General features: G+C 41.0%; 1 protein-coding gene across 8 annotated transcripts in view; it reads left to right on the forward strand.

Annotated features, from left to right (window-relative positions):
* LOC135251761 (nck-associated protein 5-like) overlaps positions 1 to 21,388 on the forward strand; it is a 157,926-nt gene extending 136,538 nt beyond the window's left edge. For 7 of the 8 annotated variants that reach the window (XM_064329512.1, XM_064329508.1, XM_064329511.1 and 4 more), the window contains 6 exons: positions 386 to 473; positions 2,744 to 3,043; positions 4,874 to 4,992; positions 5,919 to 6,057; positions 7,083 to 7,240; positions 18,725 to 21,388. In XM_064329512.1, the coding sequence (XP_064185582.1) occupies positions 386 to 473; positions 2,744 to 3,043; positions 4,874 to 4,992; positions 5,919 to 6,057; positions 7,083 to 7,240; positions 18,725 to 19,012 (1,092 nt within the window). In that variant the 3' untranslated portion in view covers positions 19,013 to 21,388. The remainder of the gene's footprint in view (positions 1 to 385; positions 474 to 2,743; positions 3,044 to 4,873; positions 4,993 to 5,918; positions 6,058 to 7,082; positions 7,241 to 18,724) is intronic. The other variant, XM_064329513.1, reaches the window with a different exon arrangement.
* The last annotated feature ends 1,877 nt before the right edge of the window (positions 21,389 to 23,265 follow it).

Here is a 23,265-nt window from a genome sequence, read left to right on the forward strand (position 1 = left end):
CATCATGCAATCATGCTGGGTGACTCGTGTTACATGTACCTCCATCCAGCACTTGTTGTGCCTTGTATCATTATCTTGATGTTGTAGCTTATAATGCCTCCTAGTTTGACAGCATAGGTTTGGTCAGTGTGATGTTCACTATGTGAACTGGACTTAACGTGTTCATGACTATGAATAACTGTACAAAATGAGTATTGTAGCTTATCGGACTTGTGTTTTGTAGTTGTTCCAATGACCTTTGGTGTGCACTTATTGTACGTCGCTTTGGATAAAAGCGTCTGCTAAATAAATGTGATAGAATAATGTAATGTAATGTAGTGGGTGAGTTTTCATGCATAATATTCAAAAGAGCTGTCATTGGTGCCCAATAATGTTCCACAAACAGACCAAGACTGTGACCCAGAAGATCAACCTCAGGGGTGAGGCTGAAGCAGACCTCGAACCGGAACCAAACTGTCAAGACCACATGATCGGTAAGGGTTTGCAGCAGTGAATATGCTTCTATTTAACACCCCCCAATCTAATAAACTCACTTTCTGTCCCCGTTTCTTAATGTATAGTAGCGGTAGATAATAGAAGACAGCAGTAGTACCACTTAAAAATTGGAATTGCGAGTGGTAATTTTCAGTGGCACATTATTTTAGTTCTAATCTGCCCCTCTTGTGATGGATGTAATTAGCTAAAGAGCCAATTTTGTTAAACAGCAGCAGTTACACACTCTCATTAAAAGATTATTCAGATTTTATCAAAGTTCATACCGTGTATTGGAGAATTAAGCACTTCAGCTAAACACATTTTGAGTGGTACTGGGAAAGTTCTACTACCAAAATGCAATTATTATCTGAAAAAAAGAAAACTGAGAATTGTTCGAGTTCAAACAGAGCACACTCATTTTGTCAAATAGGCGGATTATTAAAGTTCATATGATTTTGTCATAAACTGAAATATGTCATATACTAACATATTTTTTGTCATATATTGAACATACAGTATAGTCAAAGCTTCAGTCACTCAAAAACAGACTTAATTGTCCACACGTCCGTTGTAGATTGTTCTTCCTGTGTCCGCGTTGGCTACCGCGTTGGGTACTCCAGTTTCCTCCCACAGTCCAAAGACATGCAGGTTAGGTTTATTGGAGGGTCTATGTTAATTGGAGAGAGTCCCTAGCTATGAGTGTGTGAGTGAATGGTATGTGTGTGTGTGTACCCTGCGATGGACTGGCGACCTGGCCAGAGTGTATTCCTGCCTCTCACACAATGCATGCTGGGATATGCTCCAGCACCCCCCGCGACCCTGACAAGGAAAAAGCCGGTTAGATAATGAATGAATGGAAATAGGGAATGCCTTCGTTGTAAGTAGTGTTCACCTCTTGTTGAGTGTTCCTTCACTCTCCTCAACATGATATGGGTTCTCTGTGCGTACAATGAAATTAAGGAGGACTCGTTATACAGTGCCGTTCAGAGCAACATGTAATGGAATCATACCGAACACCACTCCATCCATTTTATTCTGGATACAAAAAAATAGAAGGTGGGGGATGTGCGTGCGTGTTTGTGCATGTGTGTGTGTGTGTGTGTGTGTGCACGTGTTCGTGTGTGTGTGTGTGCACGTGTTCGTGTGTGTGTGTGTGCACGTGCTTGTGTGTGTGTGTGTGTGTGCTCGTACATACAGTGCAGATCATTTTGCATGTGAAATCTAGTCAGCTGTCCATAGCACAATGTAATCATAAGAGTAGAAATTGGGGAAAATTGACATTCAGAAATACAATAGAGACTAGATGTGTGAAATTGCACTTGTAACATTTAAGGGTAAAAAAAAAAAAAACATGCTCAGCTTGGGTCTTTCTGTGGTGAAAATCTATTTCTTATTTAATAAATTGGGATTTTCTTTTCTTTCTTTGAGATATTCAGATACCAAACCCCGTCGCACTGACGCCCTTTTTGCTTACTGGCGGCTATTGTCTCTGCAAACCCCCCCCCCCAAATAAATAAGTTATAGCCTACCTCACTATATCACGGCCTGCTGTTTCTCATCCAGCAGGCCCCCCGGCAGTGGAAATGTTTGCATAAATACAGTATTTTCCCTCCATTACTTTGTCATCGAGAACAACCGCCGCAAACGTTCGTTATTTCTCTCGACAAAGACGTCTATTGTTAGCTGAAAGGCTCACTGTCCGACTGGTAGCGATGCATCGCTGTTCTGATCACGCTGTTCGTAAGAGCACCGATCGGTATTAAGATGATATCCCGAACCAGGTTGATGGCAAGCTGTGCCTGTTGCTGTTTTATAACCACAATAGGAATAAAATGTTTCTTTGCCTAAACTGGGTTATCTACAAAATTAAGTTGCCGAAAGAGAACATTTTTATTTAATATTGTATTTGTTTCCCCCCCCCCTCTATAACACAACCATCAGTTGTAAGGACAGTTGACACATCTTGTGCTTTATTTGCTCAGAAAGGTACAGGTATTTCCAGGCAAAACAAAGAAAGTACTGGACAGGCCAGCTGGTTTGTGTTTACCATTTCTGGCTCCTGCCGTCACTGAACAGATTCAGTGTTTAAAAAACTCTGAGAAGTATGTCAGTCTGATAAATAATATTCTTGCTTTTCTCATTTTTTTCTCCATGTTATTTGAACCTTCCCAAGATGCCCTGTTTTCCCACAATCCTTTTCACTGCTTGTGAATCCAGTGCTTCCTTGTTTTTCCCTCCCCTTCCATCACATGCTTCTCCTGTACCCCAGGCTCCAGCTGCCAGACCCGAACTTTGGATAGCGGGATAGGGACGTTCCCCCTACCTGACTCCGTTGCCCGGGCAACTGGGCGAAACCTCCCCAAATCCGCATCCAGCCCCGGGCAGGCTCTTGCCGCACCAGCTGAGCCTGCCGAAGACCCAACTTCAACTTCACCACCCAAGCCACAAGTGCCTTCCAAGTCCAGCCATGAGATCCCACACGATGCCAGCCACGCCCTGCCAGACTGCGCCAAATCCAGCAGAGATGTGCGTGACCTACAGACCCACCTGGCTAAACCAACCACCTCAGGTAAGGACCCATACACTCACCAAAAAAACATACGATTGTGCTCTAGTTCTCACTTTTTCAATAAGCAGTTAATTAGAGATTACATTTAGATTAAATGCATTTTTGTTTGAAGTTATTGCTTTCTTTGTTCTCCAGCACACCCAAGCACAGAGTCCCTTTTCCAAATAGTTCCCATGTCTATGGCCTCACAGTAAATGTCATCTTAGACTGTGTCATGCCTGGTTTTGAACACTCCAAGGATTTGTAGTTTCACTCACAGTGGAGTCCTGGCAGGCATTAACTCCGCTCATTAACTTCTCTTGAGATAAAAATATAAAAAATAGTATTGACGGTGTGAAATTCACCTTCGACTAATTTCCGCCTGAACACAATTGTTCTGCTGACAGAGCTCAACTGGAAATAGCTTCAGTAATACAGTTTAATAATCCCTTTTTACATTTCTTGAAACCTCAGTCCCTCCGAGACTCCTTTTGCTGCGATTGGAGAGATTAAACGCCTTTAAGTGTCTTCAAATGGGTTAAAGACGACAAGAGAAGAGGGTCCTGTGCAATGCTGTTAAGCCTGATAACTGCGCTTCTTACGTTTAATTTCTTAAAAAGTCGCACCGTTCTTGTGTTTTATCTACGGGAGACAATTCTTTTTTTGCAGTGGCAGCACGAGGCCTACGTGCTCTGCCAAACAAACAGTTGTTCAACGGCCATCAGTTACTAGATGAAAAACAGATACGCAGGGATTTCTGTGTTCATGTAGACCCGGGGAACGCGCTGGGCCGAGGCGAGTCTCCTCTCCCCACGGTGAAGCCCGTCTGCCATCAGATTAGAGGTGTAATAACAAAAAAAGGTTCATTTGGCAGTTGCTGCAGTCAAAGATTATACAGTGCATGCAAGGATACTTTCTGGAGGGGCTACGATTGCTCCGCGCGCCCGTGAAAGAGGCAGCTGTGATTAGGCCCTGTCATTATAACAAATTGAGGCGAGGCATTCGAAGCTACAGATCGCCTCCGTAAGTACAGGGAACGAGATGAAAAGGACTACTCTGATCTTGATGCAAATTAGTCTGTCGTTGCCTGAGAAATGAAGTTAATTATATTGTCAGAAGGTAGAGTTTTAAAAAGGGGGAAGAAATGAAACAGGCAAAAAAAAAAAAAAAAAGATAATTTCAATTCACATTTCAGTGTTATTATTGCGGGCACTTAGTCACTCCAACCGACAGTTTTTACCAGTTTGGTTTTTGTTTCTTATTATTTATTTATTTTCTTGGGATGCTTTCAGTGTAAGATGCACCACTGGAAACTTGGTAATGTTGGGTAAGATTGTTATCAGCCGTTGATGCATTACACTGAGTTCATCAGGAAAGCAAATACCCAGAAATCCTCTCTGACGGCTTCCTTTGCCACGTCGTCCTGTGGGGGGAGGGGTTCTTGGCTGCCACCGCTCGTAGCTTGTTTGGAGGAAAATATATTTTTTTGTTCAGAAGCCTTTGTTCAAGATCTCAAGAAAATGAGCCTTCTGCAATGTGGAAAATGCCATTTTGCCATCTCAATTCCCTCTCTGGGGATGTAATGCTTTGGGATTTTTACTTAAAATAAATAGATAAATACATTTTTTTTTTGCTAACTCTTCATTTTCATTACTTTCATTACTAGTCACTTTTCTTACTTGCTGCTGTGTATTCCTGTCCTGTTAAAAATAATGCAATGTATGATTCTCATATTAGTATAAATGGTTGATAATACAGGAATGGCTTAATATACTTAGCTCTTCCCCTTTATAAAATCCATGCCATTCCTGAGCATTTATCCTGTGTGTTTTTGGACGTGTGATGTTGTAGGTGTGATGAAAGGTCAGAGGTTAAGCAAGAGTGAATACAGGACAAGCCCTGCCCAGAGCCCAGAGGATCATGGGAAGGAGAAGGAGAAGAGGAAGAACAGCAATCAGAGCCTGCCCACAGTAAGAGCCTGTTTACTGAGTGTGGAGGGAGGGGCAGGGGTGGGGTTTTTACATTTCTGCAATTTTTTTATGTATCACACAAAAATGACCTTAGGTTTTTATATATAATGGATGGATGGATGTATGGGGCCCATTCACTGCAAAATCTACTTATTCTTTTGTCTTGTCTCTACTACAGTATATGCAGTTCTATGTGAGCATGCATTCAATATATTTAGATAGGCCTATGTTTAAAATACAGTTATTCAATATTTTGTATTATGAAAATAATATATTTTTGTAATATGTACTACAGTGTAGGTATATAATTGCATTCATTGATATGACTCTTACAAAAGAAATGTCTTTTGTACTTCATTAGAGTATTGTACTTTCATAAGGATTCATTGGTTTGTGGCTGCAGGCACTTGGGGTAGTCATAATAATAAAATTGAGGGGAAAGTGTTCAAATACGTTTAAAGTGGTTTTATTTCATCTGTTTTTCAGGTACAAGTGCTTTTACAAAACTAGACGTTTTTTTTTACGCATGTGCAGAAGTTTAAAGGATTTTTTGATTGTGTATACTTTGGGTTTTTTTCTTCTTTATAATAATAACTTGTATTATGTGTGTTGAACAAATGAAAGATAGACCTCTGTAATTTTGGGTTAAGTGGTTTTCTTAATCAAAAGGATTCCTCTGAAAAGCCATTCTGTATTTCTCTGACATTTCCCAAAGTGCATTAGCGATAAAAAAAAAATAAATTACTTTACGCTTTCATTTCCATCCGCTTCTGAACCTGAGCCTCTTAGGAAAAAAAAAAAACGAGGCTTTATTAGTTTCTAATTCTGTGAACCATTGAGACGAAGAGGAAGAGGAAGAGGAAGTGGGCTGTTGCGTGCACTAATCCGGTGGTCGTTCTCTCGCTCTCGCTCTCGTTCTCGCTCAGGACGGGACGCTTCGATTCAGCGCGTACTCGGGAAGCAGCGGCAGCGGCGGAGAAACGGACGGCGAGTTGGACCCGTCGTCCGCGGCTGTGTGCCTCGGCCGCGATGCGTCGCTCAGCGAAACCGGGAGAACGAGACGAGGTCGGTGTCAGGTGACAGGTGTGGGCTACACCGAAACATTGAGTTCATTGAAATGTTTTGAGGATGATGTAATATTTTATTTATGTATTTATTTTTGGAAAATACTGTTTAAGTTTTAAAGGTAGGTATTCGGGGTGGAGAGAAGGGCGTACTGACCTAAGAAAACTGTTTTACCACACCCTAGTAGTTGTCCAGTGGTTGTAAGGAGTATGTTTTACCAAAATTAATTAATGAAAATGATTGACAGCAACTATAAAAATAGAAATATTCTCTTTTTTAATCAGATGAAAGGGGCTCATTGGGTACTTGGAGCAGGTGCTGGAGCACATGCAGCACCCCCGTCCCCCCGCACGCACACACACACCCACACACACACACACACAAATGTGCACACATGCCTGCACCTGGCCAAATTAGTTTATGGTATAATGAATTTGTTAGCCATTAAATAGTAGTGAGATCCCTCATATCTGACCAAATCCCACATTATTGGTGTGTGGTTGGGATTGCTACCAAACATAGTGCAATGTTAGAGATGTCTTAAATTACAGCACAGTATGTTTTCAGATTTTCTTTAACCGGCTGCTTGGTTTAGCTAATTTTATTTGTGTATCAGTGTTGCTTGGTCTTTTCACGGGTTAATTTGGCTGTTGTATATATATGTGTATATATATATATATATAGTTTCACAGAGAGAAATAAAATGGGTACTAATGGACTAGAATTCTACATAATTTTCCGATTTTAAAACAATTGTCCAGGGACATAATACAGTTGCAATTATTATTCAGTTCATTTTAAAGCAGTTAGTATTGGAGCCATTTGTTGCATGTTGCATTTAGTTTTTTTCCCAAAGTGTGCTTCCTCTAATAAAGAAATACAGAACTATGAAAAGGGTCCCAGAGCTAGTGCTTGTCACCAGTTTGTTCACCAAACTGTTGAGTTAACGGTGCTGTATCAGTGTACCATACGACATTGCCCTGACAGAAGACAATGCAACTCACAATTTAAAATTCTCTTCACAGCATATCAGGAGGAGGAGGAGGAGCTCCGGAAGGGCAGTGTGCAAAACCACCTGTCAATCATGGAGTACTACCAACAGGAAGTGCTCATCCACTACAGGAGGGAGGAGCAAAGGGAGGCTGATCAGTACAGCTCAACAGACAGAGAGAGGAAACCCCAGGTGAGTATTGCTTTTCACAGTGTGCATAAAAACACCAGCTTCCCGCTCTCAACCAAAAATAAAAAATAAAAAGTTGAAATTTTAATTCTTTTTTAAAGGGGTAATTTATTAATGGTGGGGGAGAAACACCCATGATTACCACCCACCAATAACTCATTTATAACACGGCCTATCTATGCACAAAGGTGTACAACTCATTTTACTAACTTGCTTTAATGGAGCTGATTTAATTTCCTTCATTTTCTGCTCATAGTCTGGTATAACAGAGGGTCACGACCACAGTAGAGTACTTGTTTTCACGGAATTTTTGTGCGGCTATTCAAGTAATGCCTGTTCTGTATGAACACAATTTGAGACCGTAAAGTTAGTGTGTTAAATTCCAGTAAGGGGTAGCACATTCAGATGCTCTGTAATTGTTGCCATTCTTGATGCCTGCCATTATTTTCTCATGGTCATGCAAACAATGAAATAGAAATAAGATACTGGTTTCTTCTTCACATGACGTGAATAATTTTGCTAAGCGTGTTGACGTAATATTTATAGATACTTCATATATCACGATCCTCAATCGTCGACGATCGCTGGCCTCAACCTGTTTTCATTCATTTACTGTTGAATTTCATTTATCAATTTCATGGGAAAGGTTTTTTTTTTCTTTCTTTTTTTTGTCTCCTGGTGGGAATACGAGATGAATGGCAGGTTTCTGCAGAAGAACTTTCGTGCTACAGTGCATTCCGTACACGACACATTCACGCTTGAAAATATTTGGCACATTTTTAACTCGGTCACACAGAGAGAACTCTCCAGCACAGAATGTTCTGAGAAGGCCTACCGGCAAGAGATTTCCAATGGGTCCCATTTCCCTTTCTGGCGGGCGGATTAAATGCCACGTCCCGACTTCCTCACGTGTCTCTGCCCTTTCTCTCTTCCGCTTAAGAAACTTAAAAAACTTAAAAAAGACATTCAGGCGCTTTTTTTTTTTTTAAACGGGCAATAATTCTCCCATCGGTGTAAATCGTCGTTAATTTCATTAACCTGCGGCTCAAAGTCAGAGCGGAGTTTTCGTACGGAAGTTTCCTTTCGCCGTGTCGCCTTCGAGCGCCCCAAAGCGATCGTTGCGAGGGCGTAGACGGCATTAGGCAGCGGCAGTCCTGTCAGTGCTCTCTGCTTTATGAGGGGATCAGTGGAACTGTGGACAGCGTGTCCTTACATGAGTGCGACCTCTGGCAAATACACAAGCTGTCCAGTGGCTGTTCCATCTCTCCGAGTGGCAAGGTGCGTCAGCTCGTGTCGAAGTGTCTTAAGACAGGGAAGGAGGATAAATTGTGTTGGAAATTACGTTACATTACATCACATTACAGGCATTTAGCAGACGCTCTTAGCCAGGGCAACTTACAGAACGTTTTACACAGCATTCACATTGCATCCATTTATACAGCTGGATATACACTGAAGCAATGCCTTGCTTGTTAAGTACCTTGCTCAAGGGTAGTTCCTTACCCTCTATGCTACACTGCCGCCCACTAGACCTTATGGGCCAGTTCCGTGGATACAGATTAAGCCTAGTCCAAGACTGAATTCAATTTGGAACGGAGATTCTCCATGCAAAACGCGATTTAGTCCAGGACTAAAGGTTAATCTGTTCCTATCCTATATTTTCTTTGCAACAAAATTGTGTAAGCACATGAACAGATAAGTTATGCAAGTGCTGTGTAATTGGTATGCAAATACACTTTGATTTAATTTAGTATGCTGAGGTTTAGGATTTAATTCAGGATGCGATCTGAGTTAGAGCTATGACTGGGATTTATTTAGATTTATTATGTAATAATCATAATTATCATAGTTGATCATGTAATTATAATGAATTAAAATCAGACCTGCACTAAAGCTAACCCTATTTTGTGTTTAATTACATAATTAATTGAAAGAAATTGCAGTGAGCAGGCCTGTAGAGTCTTTGTTTTATCCTGCCATCGGACTATGCCATCAATCAGTCACCTCCTCACCATAGTCTACTGTATATTTTGTCTGTTTTAAAGGCAACCACTTCTCCAGCGCACCACACCCATTATCATTTGAATAGTGGATATGATACATCTCTAGCTTGTTTGTCAGCCAGAGTGACTTCTCTCCGCAAATATTTGTCTCGGCGTTATTTTCACACTAGAAAACCGCTGAATGGCATTCAGTCTTTTAGCTCTTGTAAGTCTGCTGATACTCACCTGCTCTAGTAGATAGCTTCCTGGAGACCAGATGAAATCCAGTGGGTGGGAGAGGTGTGTTCTTTCTCAGCTCAGTACTGTGGTACAGTCTTCCCAAGACTGTCGCTCATGCCCCCCCCCCCCCCCGACAAGAGTATCCAGGTTTTTTGACATGTCACATGCAAACAGGCAAGCAGACAGAAATCCAAGCAGACAGCACATTAGGTTTGTAGACCTATAGCCGCGTTTCCACCGCAGGAACTATACCCCGGAACTAGGAACCTTTTGAGGAACTCAGTGCGTTTCCACCGCAGGAACTAGGGTCTAAATTTAGTTCTGGGGGCTTTGTTTTACCCCCCAAAACGTTCCTGCTCGGGGGGTAGTACTTTCCGAAAGTACAGGAACCTTTTGGGTGGAGCTTGCAGCGCTGAACATTTCTGATTGGTCGAGTACTCGTAGCATTTGTGTTGTATTTATTTTCCGCCATTACCCGCCATGTTTGAAAATATTCAGCGGCAAACCAATTTATTTTCATAATAACTTCAAATCAAACTTGTATATTATGCGGCGCAGTAGCCTACTTTTGGTTATAGCCTGTCAACGTCTTGGAATTATAACGTGTGCTCTTCTGTTCTTTTCTTGCTTTAGTATTCGTGTTATAAAATGCTAAGCATTCGTTCTGGGACAGCATATTACGTAGGCTACCAAAACATTCAAACTGATTAATTCGGTTGCTGAATATTTTCTTCCGGATTTTCTTTGTTAGCCCGTTGTAATTGACTCAAAACGTTTGATACAGTTATGTGAGGTATGCGGTAGTTCTGCATAATTAACATTGGTGATACAGTACAAGCAAACTGGAAATCACCTTCCGCACTTTTTATACGGGTAAAATAACAGGTTAATTCTAGTAATCTTCCCTTTAGCTTTTTCAGACTGACGTAATTTTACTCAATTTTACTGCCATTTTTCAATTCCACGAAAAGACCAGGAAGACTATGGACTAATTTATGGTGCATGGTTCGCATCTGGAGGGCACACTTCGCTGCTCGGCTAGCAGTAACTTCGAAGGAAAGCAAACGGTGGCTGTACCACTACTAATTTACATTTTCACGCAAGTCCGAGTTTTCGTTCTATTCTTATCATTTTGCGATTAGCCTATATGGAATTGACGACGAGAAAGTAATAAAACAGCAAATTGTTTACAACGTGTGCGTGTTTTCTGCTGTTAATGAATGTGTTTGAGAGGATATATGAAAATCAATAGGCTAAATACAAAAGTAACCATATATAGTCATTGTTGGTAACCCGTTGTATATAAGTGGAATAAACCCCTCCGGGCTGTCCCGGTTATTAGAAAATAATGTAGGCTACGTCGGTGGTAGTATGGGGTTACAGAAGAAATCATATGACAGATGGACCGACGACAACGTCAGTGGGCTAATTTGCCTAATCTTCGCGGTACTTTAGACCCCGGTGGAAACGCAGACAACCATTGGCTGAAGGAACCTTTTAGTTCCTGGTAAAGTAGTTCCTGGGACTGAAAGTTCCGGGTAATTTTGGTGGAAACGCGGCTTATGACAGTGATTCCCAAACTTTTTCAATCTGGGCACCTTTGTTGGACCTCTCCAACAACTGGGATTCCTCTTGCATGCTGTATTCTTTTTGGTTTTTAGATAAAAATTTTTTTTCATTTTTTTAACCTTCACCCCCCCCACTCCCGCCCAGCTTTGAGAACCATTGACCTATGATAAACAGGATCTTCATAGTTAAAGTTAAAGCACTGCCAAATGGGAAATTAAAGTGGATAATGTGCTCATCACTAAAAGTGTTTTGTCCATCATAATCAACTATCTCAGTCCGCAAACGCTGTTTACTTGATAGAATTATTTTTTTATTGATTGCTCTTTTTGTATTTAATAATGTATTTGTTTGGCAGACAGGCTTACGGTATATAGAGCGAGATTGCAAGGCGGTTGTGATGTGATGCACTTTACATATCACAAGAACAACAATAACAAAGATACTGCTCGACCAGCAAGTCATTTTGCATCAGGCTGGCAAAAAAAAAATGCTGAAACTAATGTATTTATGTCTCAATAAAAGCACAGCCCATAATGAATATTATCCTTAAAAGCAGTCTTACTCTGCATGGCGGTGGAGGGCATGTAGAACATAAGTCTGATCTATTCAAGCGGCATCACCTGAAATCACAGCGTTTACAATGATTAAAACCCCTCATTCGCAACAGCAATGGCTCGCAACTTTAGCCATGACTTGCACCATGCCTCTGAGGGTAATTAAGCGGTAGAAGCAGCCATTTTGTGTGTAAAGGGGTGTAGGTCGAGGTTTGATGTGAGCCGGTGTGGAACTGACACCAGCGGGAGAAAGGAGCCCGGGTCCTCATCCTCTAATGAGGACTTGCAGGGGGGGGGAGGTGGTGCGCCGAGCAGCCTGCCTCACCTTTTGATGGCGTTCCCCCCAGGACCTGCGCGGCATCAGGGGGGGAAGAATCTGTGCAGTCGGGCTTGCAGCAACAGGAAAAAAAAAGGCCCCCAGATCCGGCAACGCGTAACCCAAAGAGACTGCCTTAGGAACGCAGAGGTATGGGGAGGGAGGGGGGGAGAACGGGAGGGGGGGAGGGTGGGGTGGGGGGGGGGGGGAGAACAGGCTGTGTTTTACACCGGCCGTGTCAGACGTCCGACAGCTCCGCGGAACATTCCGGTTAATTAAGCGAACTCGGGTTCGGATGAAAGCGCGCGTGCTGAGCATCGCTGCCTTATATCCAAGGGCTGGTTGGGGGGGGGGCGGTGGCGGGGTTGGGAGGATTTGGTGTAGACTGTGTAAATATTTAAAAAATGCAAGACACAACTGGAGTGCGCTGACATGGCATTCTAAATTATTTATTCAGTTTATCTCCAAACATTGGGGGAAAATGTAGATAAAAATTTATCCCATTTAGCACCAAGAATGTCAAGCTCGGTGTCCTCAAAATGATTGTTATTGCAGATGAAATACACCTTTTTTTTTTTACACTTATGAGAATTACCAGTTATCTGAGTCTAGGCCTTGTCTGTCAAGGTACAACATGAGTAAGACTGAAACCCTCACAACTGATATTGAATTCCAGAACAAAAAAGACTGACACCTTCAGAAATAGAGAGAAAGAATAAAAAGGAATGAAGGCACAAGCCTTTGACCCCTGTAACTTCACCAGTATGGAAATACCATTAGGACACAGCAGAGTAAAAATGGTAAATGGTCTGCATTTATATAGCGCTTTTATCCAAAGCGCTTTACAATTGATGCCTCTCATTCGCCAGAGCAGTTAGGGGTTAGGTGTCTTGCTCAAGGACACTTCGACACACCCAGGGCGGGATTTGATCCGGCAACCCTCCGACTACCAGACAATCGGTCTTACCTCTTGAGCTATGTCACCCATCAGATTAACATTTGTACTGATCATGCAAAACTTTATACACCCTGCTTGTTAACTTTCTCAACAGATTGTTATATCCATAACAATTTATCTTACTTGTTTTTGTTTTTCTAATTATCAAACATACATGGCCCCGGATATTTACTGAAGCGAGTCAAATTAAGCACCTCGGTTAGAATAGCCCAAATTGCTGTACCCCACCTGGGACTTGAACTTGAAACACTTGAGTTACAGTCATTGTCCTTAATTATGGCACCAAACTTCCATTAGCACTGTGCTAATTGCACATCTGATGCCTGTATAAATTCACCATTCCCCCGTCTCCGTTGAAACCAGTAGTTTCATGATTTTAGACGCAGCGTCTACTTATCCATTGGGGAAACTAGTGTGTTCAGCTGAACTTCTGTGAATTAAAGAATTCCTCTCCATCCAAAATAGTTTGCCCCGATCCCTGGCAATATCATACTTCACACCTGCAATCCATGTGAATGGAAGCTATCACTTCTATTATTCAATAAGTCCGGCAATATCCGCCAGTTAATATGTGGTGAATAAATAGCTACCAATATAAAAAAAGCTATCACTATCAAAATGATAAAAAAATTTGAGAGAAATGGTAATAATTCAATATATAATAGTCACCTATTTTGAATAGCTTTTTTTTTTTTTAACGAGAAAGCAATTTCTCCACCCTTTTTGAGCTTGCAGCCTTGTCACCAGTAAACCAGTCGGAATGATTGCACGGTTTTTACCGTTAGTGGAAAGAGAACAGGAAGGCTGTGAGTCTTTATCAGTGACAGCACAGGTTGGGGATGGGAACTTCAGGAGAGCGCGGCATTGCAGCCTAAGTACCTTTAATACGCTTTTTTGCAAACGCTCTGGAGAATGATATAAAGTCTGGCAACTCCCATCAGCAGCCCTCATTGCCTGAGCCGGCCCCAATTCATCATCCAGGCATTACCTGACAGCTCTGGCAACCCCTCCCTCCCTCTCTTTCTTCCTCCCCTCCTCTCCTCCGTCCTGCTCCCCATGTGTGACTTCAGCTTGCGCGGCCCAGCCTGCAACACCCGCCCCCCACCCCAACCCAAATGACACAACTTCTTAATTTTTTGATGGGGCAGAGAGGAGTATGTCCCAAGATCACACATCACACCTCCCAGATTTATTGCCAAATTGAATCTGAATGCAGTTTATTATTACATTTGTCTTTATTTCTTTATTTTTCACATCATGAATTACTTTTAGCTCACATTTAAAAAAAACAATTTAACGTTTATGGTTAAGCCCAAACTGCTTGCAGTCTAAACTGAACCAAGCCTGTATTGTTTTTTAGCATGTTTGTATACTCTTCATAAAATACCTTACCTTCCAAATAAAGAGAATGGGGCAGTCAGTTCATGTTAAGAATCGTATCTTTCACGGTGGAATTTTCCCAGAGTGCTTTGCAGAATCATATCCTGGAAAAAGTGATTGCCATACCATGAATAAAAATGCAGGATGACTGGTATTTGAGAAATGGGGTTGTTTTTCAGGCGTGCCATTTTATTTTTATGCCTGGCCTTTTGCACAGTAATCTACCACTCATTTCGCATCACTGTTGTCACTTTTATTGAGTTGTTGTTTATGCCATTTTATGTCCTCAGATGGCGACTCATCTATGTTTCACGCATGGCGAGGTCACAAATGTGAAATTACCTGAAATTGTTTTGTACCACGGCCAAACGTACGATATCTGTGACGCAACCAAATTCACCCAAAACACATGAAGTCATGAACAGCCCCTCGCAAAAGACCGAGTGAGTGATTTGTGGAAACTTAAATTAATAACTGTGCTATTCTTACGGCTCACAGAGAGTCTGTACTTTCAGAGTTCTGTCTGTACTTTCCAACAAACAGTTCATGGGAATTTTCCAGATGCTTCTTTATATAGTTTGTACTCGATGTTGTCCCCAGATAAGTTCACCCCCCCTCCTTGTTTTTCATGTAGAGAAAGGGTGTCTTGAGGGTTCAAAGAGGAGCCAATTTTGAGAGAGTCGAATCTGACCCTCCAGACAAGTGCAATCACAGCCAATCACAGATAAGGTCCCTCGGCCCGAGACGGAATGGATCCTCGCGCTGTTTGGAAAATGGTGGGATCATGATTGCTGTTCCTCACTGCCAGGGGCCGAAAACTTAATCACTGATCGCAATCAGAATCAAAGCCGTCCCCGAGGCTTTTCCGATGGAATACTCCGTAGTGCGCTAACCATGCCTACTGCGTTACCCTACTCGCACCCTACCCATAAATCGCATTACATCTGATAGTCCCCTAAGATTTCAAATATTAAGATTGATTGAGGTTCTGGTAAATATCAGTCGTGCTGAAGATGTTTTTTTTGAAGCCAGCCGTTTGGAGAGACGGATTTGAAATGAAAGTTTGGATTTTAGTTCTGTTTGTGCGAATCCTGAGGGAGTTCTGATAATATTGGGCCCCAGAATCTGAACACGTTTTTTTTTAATAAGCATTTATGTATAACATATAAATATAGGTCAAATTTACTGTATATACACATGCGAGATATCACCCAAACTGGTCTGATTATATTGTTCATAGGCTTGTATGGTGGTTTTGATTACCCACATGTGGATATGTATATTGCAATGACACGCAGGGTTAAGTGGTGTATTTATTGATGTGCTCATAACAAGGCTGTGTAAAATGAATAAACACCGGGGTTCAAATGTCGAAATGATCACATTGCATTCGTGTACAACTGCCAATATAAAGACCCATGTCGTCCTAGAATGCTGTACCAGGATAGTGAATGGAAGCAGTGTTCTTACAAGTGTGTGTGGCCGCAAATACTAAATGAAAAGATATTGGGTCGGAAATGAAAGCTATGGCAGTTGTATCATTATTGTTAAGATTAAAGAAGAGTATAGAAGTGTTTCCTGTTTATCTGAACTGATGTAAGCCTGGCTTTCCAGAAGAGCGACTTCGCTGACACACTGTTGTCACTGGCTTTTGTGTTGTTTTGATCTCTAAACTGCAGCAAGCTAGTTCTTCAAAGTACCTGCTTTGGCTTTTTCCCGCTGACTCGTTTGCACTACTGCCTTTTATACAAATGTAACTGCCATGCTGTGACTGCTGGAGGATCTGAGCTTCTGCAAAGCCGTGAACATTGATCCGTGCTGAAGCAGCAAGTAGCCTACGTGTTTATGCTTCTGTGGGTTCTAGTGCTAGAGTAACACGGATTTATGTGTGTATGTTCTGTATGTATGCATGTGTGTGTGTGTGTGTGCGTGTAAGTATGTACTGTATGTCTGCACATATGTGTATGTTTGTGTGTATGTATGTATCTGGGCGGGCACGGTGGCATAGTGACCGGATCCTCTCTGTGTGGGGTTTGCATGTTCTCCCCGTGTTCGCGTGGGTTTACTCCGGGTACTCTGGTTTCCTCCCACACTCAAAGACATGCATGTTAGGTGCGCTCCTGCAGGTGCCCTTGACCAAGGCACTGGCCGCAGAACTGGAGTTGGTGCCCGGGCGCTGCACTGTGGCTGCCCACTGCTCCTAAGTAACTAGGATGGGTCAAATGCAGAGAACAAATTACCCCACGGGGATCAATAAAAGTATATCTTTATATCTTTATTATTATTATTATTATACAAAGATGAAAAAGTAGCAGATAATGTCTAGCCTCCTCCTAGAGGATAGATGGAGCCATTTTGCTGAGTTTAAGAAGGGAGGGATTTGTGTGGCCAGTGCAATTAGGGGATGATTAAGAGTTCCAGATTGAGAATTTTGCCAGGGCAGTGGGGGAAACGTCCTACTCTTTGCCTTTGGGTTTTTAATTATAGTGTGAGTAAGGACCTCAGGACGTTCAGCGCATTATGAAATATACTGAGGCGTAGGAAACCATCACTTATGCTGAGGCGTAGGAAGGCGAGTGGACCGTGAATACCCACACGGAATTAGCTGCGGATGCTTGTCAGCAATGATGTGTGTGAGATGTGTAACGATGCGCATTAGGAGCGGTCTGGTCTGCGCGTATACATAGCCTGACGGTGGGAAAGTACAGTAGGTCTGCCGATCACATCCTATTAACCGCAGGTGGATTATGGGAAGGGGGCCATGGTGGTGGTTTGCTTTCTGTGATGAGAATCCATGGGAGTTTTTGAGTCGGTCGTTATGTAATTGTGTGCACATTCTCGCTCGCTTATAATATACTACAGCACTGCAGTAAGATTATGGTTGATGTGAGCATTGTGCGAACTTTTATAACCTTTATTTTTTGTCACTGTGATGCACTGCTTTTCACCTATGTTGTGGTTGATGTTCTCTACTGAAAAAGTAAGGGTGCTTTTGAGTGTGCTTAGTTTCCACACTGAAAATTGAACAAATGGTACTACAGTTTTTCCATTGACCACATGTATTACAGCATTGTGTAAAGCAATAGCATGGCATGATGGTATTGATATTATGTGTTAGCTGGGGTCATGTAGTAAATATTCTGAAAAAATCGCCACGTAGTAGCATATATGAAGATGGGAAACATTTGTGTCATTTATTTCCTGGATAATATGCAGTATGTTCTTTTTTAAAGAGGAGGTATTTACTATCCAACTTATTAATGATTATCAATGATTTAAGTAAAATTCTAGAAAGAGAGAGGGTAAAAATGCATGACGTCAAGTGACTTTTTTTTGGCAACAGTACGTTTTTCTGTTTGTATCTTTTGTATTAACATTTAAGAGTATTTTCATGTTTTTGAGAACTTATCAAAGCCCATTTTATTGGTTGTTTTACATCAGACATTTTGCAGGATTTATCTTATCTTATTTTGGTTTAGAGCTGCTCCATTATTAGCGTTGGATTAACACAGGGAGGTGTGTTTTTAATCAGCTTCATTTTTGTCTGATTTATGACCAAGAACAATGTCTCCCTGACCTCCAGACATCAGTCCTCGTTAGATATTGAGTGTGCTTCTAAAAGGCTGAGATTCTGTTACAATACGGTAATCTCAAACAGTTGTTTCCTTTGAATTCGCAAAGCTGTCTTCGATGTGTTATCAGCGTCTTTTCAATGCGCTGCAGTTTTTGAAGTGCGGCCCTTTCAAGCGAACGAATTGACAAAGTGAGCTGAAGATTGCCCTTTTATAAAAAAAAAAACAACTCTCTGGCAGCATTGTTGCAGGTCTACGCCATGACGCTAATCCCTAAAAAAAACATTCTGAATGGCTAGTGGACTGTAAAATGAGTGTTTCATTGTCTGGATTGTTTTTAAAGGATACTAAGGATATTTCTTGCTTTTGTCTCCAAGTTTTTTTTTTTTGTTTTTTTTTGCTTTAATCAACAGTATTGCTGACTACTTCTACATCTAACTGAAGCAGAAAATCCTAGTATTATTTCACTCATTCTGTTAAAGTTTTTGCTAATTTTCCAGGTAGCAGCCACTTTTAAAACAACGTTACATCCATGCTGAATATTTGACCCCATTTAAAGTTTTAGGCAGACTGCCTGTTGGTTTTCCACGTAACTACATGGTCCAAGCTTCTCCTAATTTCCATTAACATATAAATGATAGTGAACATTTTAACCATTATCATAATTGTCTGTATGGCCACGTTCCCCAGAGTTGAAGTAGTTTGAAATCATTGTATCTTTAGATGAAAGAGAGATTGTTTTTTTCTTTCCCAGAATGCATCACAGAGGGTTCCATCTGCCTTCCAGGAAATACTGTCGATGTATGAATGAAAAATGAAACTGTTCACTACTAATGTATTTGTTTTCAGTGGCTGACAAAAGCTACAAGGATTACAGTACGTGCCTTATGGTTTTGACTGTCTTGTCCTTCCGCAGCAGAAGAAGAACAAAATGGCCGACTCGACGGGCGAGGAGAGCCAGCTCATCTTCCCGGGCGTCTCCCTGGAGTCGCTCAACGCGCTCAACAGCAACGGCGGGCCACGCCCGGAGACGGAGCGGAAGAGCGGCCCGGACGAGGCGGCGGGAAGAGGGCGGGAGCGGCGGACCGAGGAGCCCTCGTCCGGCTGCTCGGACCAGCCCGGGGCGGACAGCCTGGGGTCGCTGAGCGACTCGCTCTACGACAGCTTCTCCTCCTGCACCAGCCAGGGCTCCAGTGAGGTTTAGACGCGCCGAGTCTGTGCGTCCGTCGCGGTTTGTCTTCGGACTACCAAGCACTTGCAGTAAACAAAAATGTTTTAAAAAAAAAAAAAGTAATAAAAAAAAAAGGAACGGACAAGAGAATCCTCTTCATGAAAATTCTGGGGGGACACGGGGAGAAGAGGGTAATATTTTAACCCTGTCGCATTTTTTACCTTTAAATACTATCCCTTGGTTTTCTTGACATTGCACTGTCAAAAAAAAAATATTTATACTGTACAACACTGAGTTTCCTCTGAATTTTTACAAATGATATTTATATTTGTAGCGACAGCAACAGCAAATATGAAAGCAATAAACCTTTCTGCTTGTGCCATTCCCCCAATTTATGAAGTCTGAAAACAACCAAACTATCTCTTTATTACTTCCGTTTACCAGGAATTACTTTTGGTAATTTGGTACAGTCAGGAATTAGATTCAGAATGTTGAATAATTCTGGAAAAGGTGGTACAATGGTGAACATGTCTGTACTGTTTGGCATTTTCTACACATTATGCGACCTGTCGAACAGACAGATAAAATCTTTTAATATGTTATAATGTCACATTTATGCATAATGCAGTTTTAGAAAATCTGATTTGTATTTGAATGCATTTGAATTTATTGGCTCTGAGAATCATATTGGTTTGTTATGCATGCATTTTACAAGTTTTTATTTTTTATTTGCACTATTACAGCTGCATATCTGACTGGACCATAAGCCACACAGAACTGCATATTTGGAAAAGAATGGATAGAGTTGAAGGAATCAGTGTAATCTGAGAAACTAATGTTAACTCATTTTCTATACTGGTGACTGTAGAACAGTGGAAACTTGCATAGAACGTACTTTTGTATACAATTACACTGGTTTGCGAGTCATTTATAACATAGAACATTTATGTAATATGCATTACATAGATTCATAGATGGTACAGTGCATATGCACCCATTTAGTATTTTACATCATTCATTAAATAACAGGGTCAGTGATAGTAGCTCAGGGAAAATACTGGCTATATGCAAATACAAAAACATAATTGTGAATAATTCATAATTCTGTGATTTTTAAATTGGAGTATCATCGCAAAGGAAAGAGCAATTAAGTTAACGTGCTTGAAGTTTCAGAAAAAAAATCCCTTCTGTGCAGTCAACTATGACACTGTTTACAAATTGATTTTGAAGCATCAGATCTCATATTTCCTGACTTGATTCTTCTCTTGCTGCTTATGATGTCTAAAGAGTTCAAACATTTTCACCATTTAACTATACTTTCCATAGTAACACTTTACAATAAGGTCACATGAATTGGCGTTAACTAATGTAGTTGTTAACATGAATTAATGAGGCACGAATACATTAATTAAGCATGGGATTTTGTTGGTAGTTAACAAATACATTAACTAATGTATTATGTTGCATGATTATTTATACATTAGCAAAACAAAGATAAACGGATAATTAGTTAACCATTAACAAATACATGAAGTTTTTTTTTTTTTGTTTTGTTTTATCCCAGTATGAATTGGCATTAACTAATGTAGTTATTGACATGAATTTATGATGTACAAATACATTAACAAAGCTGTGCGGATTAACATTTCCGTTAATTAATAGTTAACAACTATATTAGTTAACGTCAATTCATGTGACCTCATTGTAAAGTGCTACCATTTCCGCTTCCATTTTTTTAAATGTCTTTGAGTGAATTATTGCTACTAGGCAGTGCTGTCACAGGGTCAAAAATTGATATGGCAGACAAGTATTCAGCATGCATCTTAAACTCCTACATGCCAATAATGTCAATAATTGCTTCATAAATGCTGATTTCGATTTTCTGAACACCTCCCTCAGTTGACAGTGTTTTCATGCTTTGAAACATTTTCCTTTGTGGGAAAGTCTGTAGATATTTTAAGATAAATGTTTTATTGATCTGTAGAAACGGTCACTCAGTCCATATTGAAGTTAACTCAATAAGTTGATATTCAGGCCATGGGAACATGCCAAAAAAATCAAGTTATCGCAGGATTTTTCAAGGTGCTAATCCAGTGTACACTGTGTTCCTTTGTTTAAATCTTTTCTATGAAACTGTTAATATGTACTGAGAAAGTTAAAGGACAAGGGTATTTTTCTAGCTGTTATGTATTTATAACCACTTTTGTATATGGAACTGTATAGCAGTGTAATTGTATTATTCTTTATGTCTCCTCAGTTCTTCTATTTTAAAGAGAGAATCCAATACCAACAGTGTTATTTTGGTAATAATTTGTGCAATTGCCTGTTACATTAGACCTCTATGCTATATTTTATGTATGTACGCTGTCAGGAAGAAATAAAATTATTTCCATTTGCAAATTTTAATTCTGCCTGTGGAACCATGACGTGAGGACTTCAGTGTATTTGTGTGGGTGGGTGAGTGTGCGTACCTTATGCGTATGTGAGTATTGGAGTCCTTGTTGGTACATGACTGAAGTATTTGTAGTAATATGTGTAATTGTTTATTGAAGTTAGTCAGTTGCATCATATGTTAGAAAGTACAGAGTAAAATGTTCAGTGTTAATTCAGCTCTTAACAGAGTATACACAAGTCCAATGGGAATTGCAGTTTAAATAGCAGAAATACATCTACTGCTCATCTCATGGCAGAGTACAAGAATGTCTGTGAATCAGTGTTTTGCCATTTGGCTAGTGGTGCTAAATGATGGTCCCACACAAGTGTGTAACCAGGACCTTAAAAATACTGAAGCCATGAGACCAGGCTGGGGTGAGATGGGGTAGGGGTTCGGCCAGGGTATGCTCCTTTTTTTACCATTTAATTTAGTCATTTAATTGAAGATTTTAGGGTGGAAAATGCTGCACATATGCCTCCAGATTAGGCTTATATTTGAGAAGATATGAAATGCCATTCATTCCCTGCCTAAATGAACTGCAACTGATGTTCTCAGTAAAGAATTAAATGAAACATAGGCTTTGGAAATGGACATGGAAAAAAGAAATACCAAGGACATGACTTCTGTGTCCTCAATGGTAGTTACTGGCCTGGTTCCACACTTGGAGTTTTTTTTCATCTCCCTCCTCTCTGCGCTGTCTGCTCCCATCAGCTGGAGTGTGCTACTCTATGATGTCACCATGAAAGGCACTCATTGGCTGAATCTGCTCCACCACCTCATTACAGAAGCATCGTTGAAACGTATTTTCTCTGCTTGCATTCATATGTATTTGTGTTCTGTTTTTAACGTCTGTCTGTTGCAGTGGTGGTTGGTTCTTCCCAATGTCGATTAGGTGGTGACAGGGTGGAGCAGTGGCAGAGCAGTCTTGGCCAGCCGGATCCTCTCTGCGTAGAGTCTGCATGTTCTCCCCGTGTTCGTGTGGGTTTCCTCCGGGTACTCCGGTTTCCTCCCACACCGAAAGAAATGCATGTGAGGTTAGATATGCTCTTGTCATTAGCGAAGGCACTGGCTCCCGTACTGCAGTTGGTCCCTATGTGCTGCACTGTGGCTGCCCACTGCTCTTAAGTGTCTGTCTGTCAGTCTGTCTATAAAGGAGGGGGGGGGGGCTTCCCCAGATTTTAGACTGTCTCAGAGGACACAGAGTTCACATTAGTAGCGGACCAACCATTGAACAGATGTGCACTGGTAACTGGGCAGCTTAACCGTCTCATAACCTCCCACTCTCTGTCATGCCCGTCTTTCATTTACTGCTTCCTTGGCACTAATAGGAAATACCTTGTAGTCCACTCTGTGCAGGACCTATTTACTTTATAACTCAAGGAGAAAAAAAATGGCGGGCTTGAGGATCATGATCAACACCATAACCTGCCACAGGTGGCGCTGTTTAAGACATTGATTTTGTGCTCATTAGTAAAATCAGCTATGGAAACAAATAGTGTTTTGACTGGGCGAAAAAATAAATAAATAAAAAATAACTTTTGTTTTGCCTTAATGTGTGTACATCAATGTTAAGGGCTAATGTTGATTGAATGTAATATGTAGTTTTATACGCAAATCCAAAATTAAAAGGAAATCTAAGGCGCTAGGGCCAAGATGGACGTCACAAAATTCTGTCATATATAATTAAACTTGTACAGAGATTTTATTCCGACCATGCCCTATATCTCCTCTGGAAATTCAGTCTGAGGAAGGAGCACATACACAGTGAAATACATTATAGAATGTGTATGGGGCTTCCATTATCGGAGAGCTAATTACACCCCTGCAAAGTGAAATGAATGGCAAAAATGTG

The sequence above is a fragment of the Anguilla rostrata genome, chromosome 3, assembly GCF_018555375.3.
Source record: "Anguilla rostrata isolate EN2019 chromosome 3, ASM1855537v3, whole genome shotgun sequence".
Taxonomy (NCBI): Eukaryota; Metazoa; Chordata; class Actinopteri; order Anguilliformes; family Anguillidae; genus Anguilla; species Anguilla rostrata.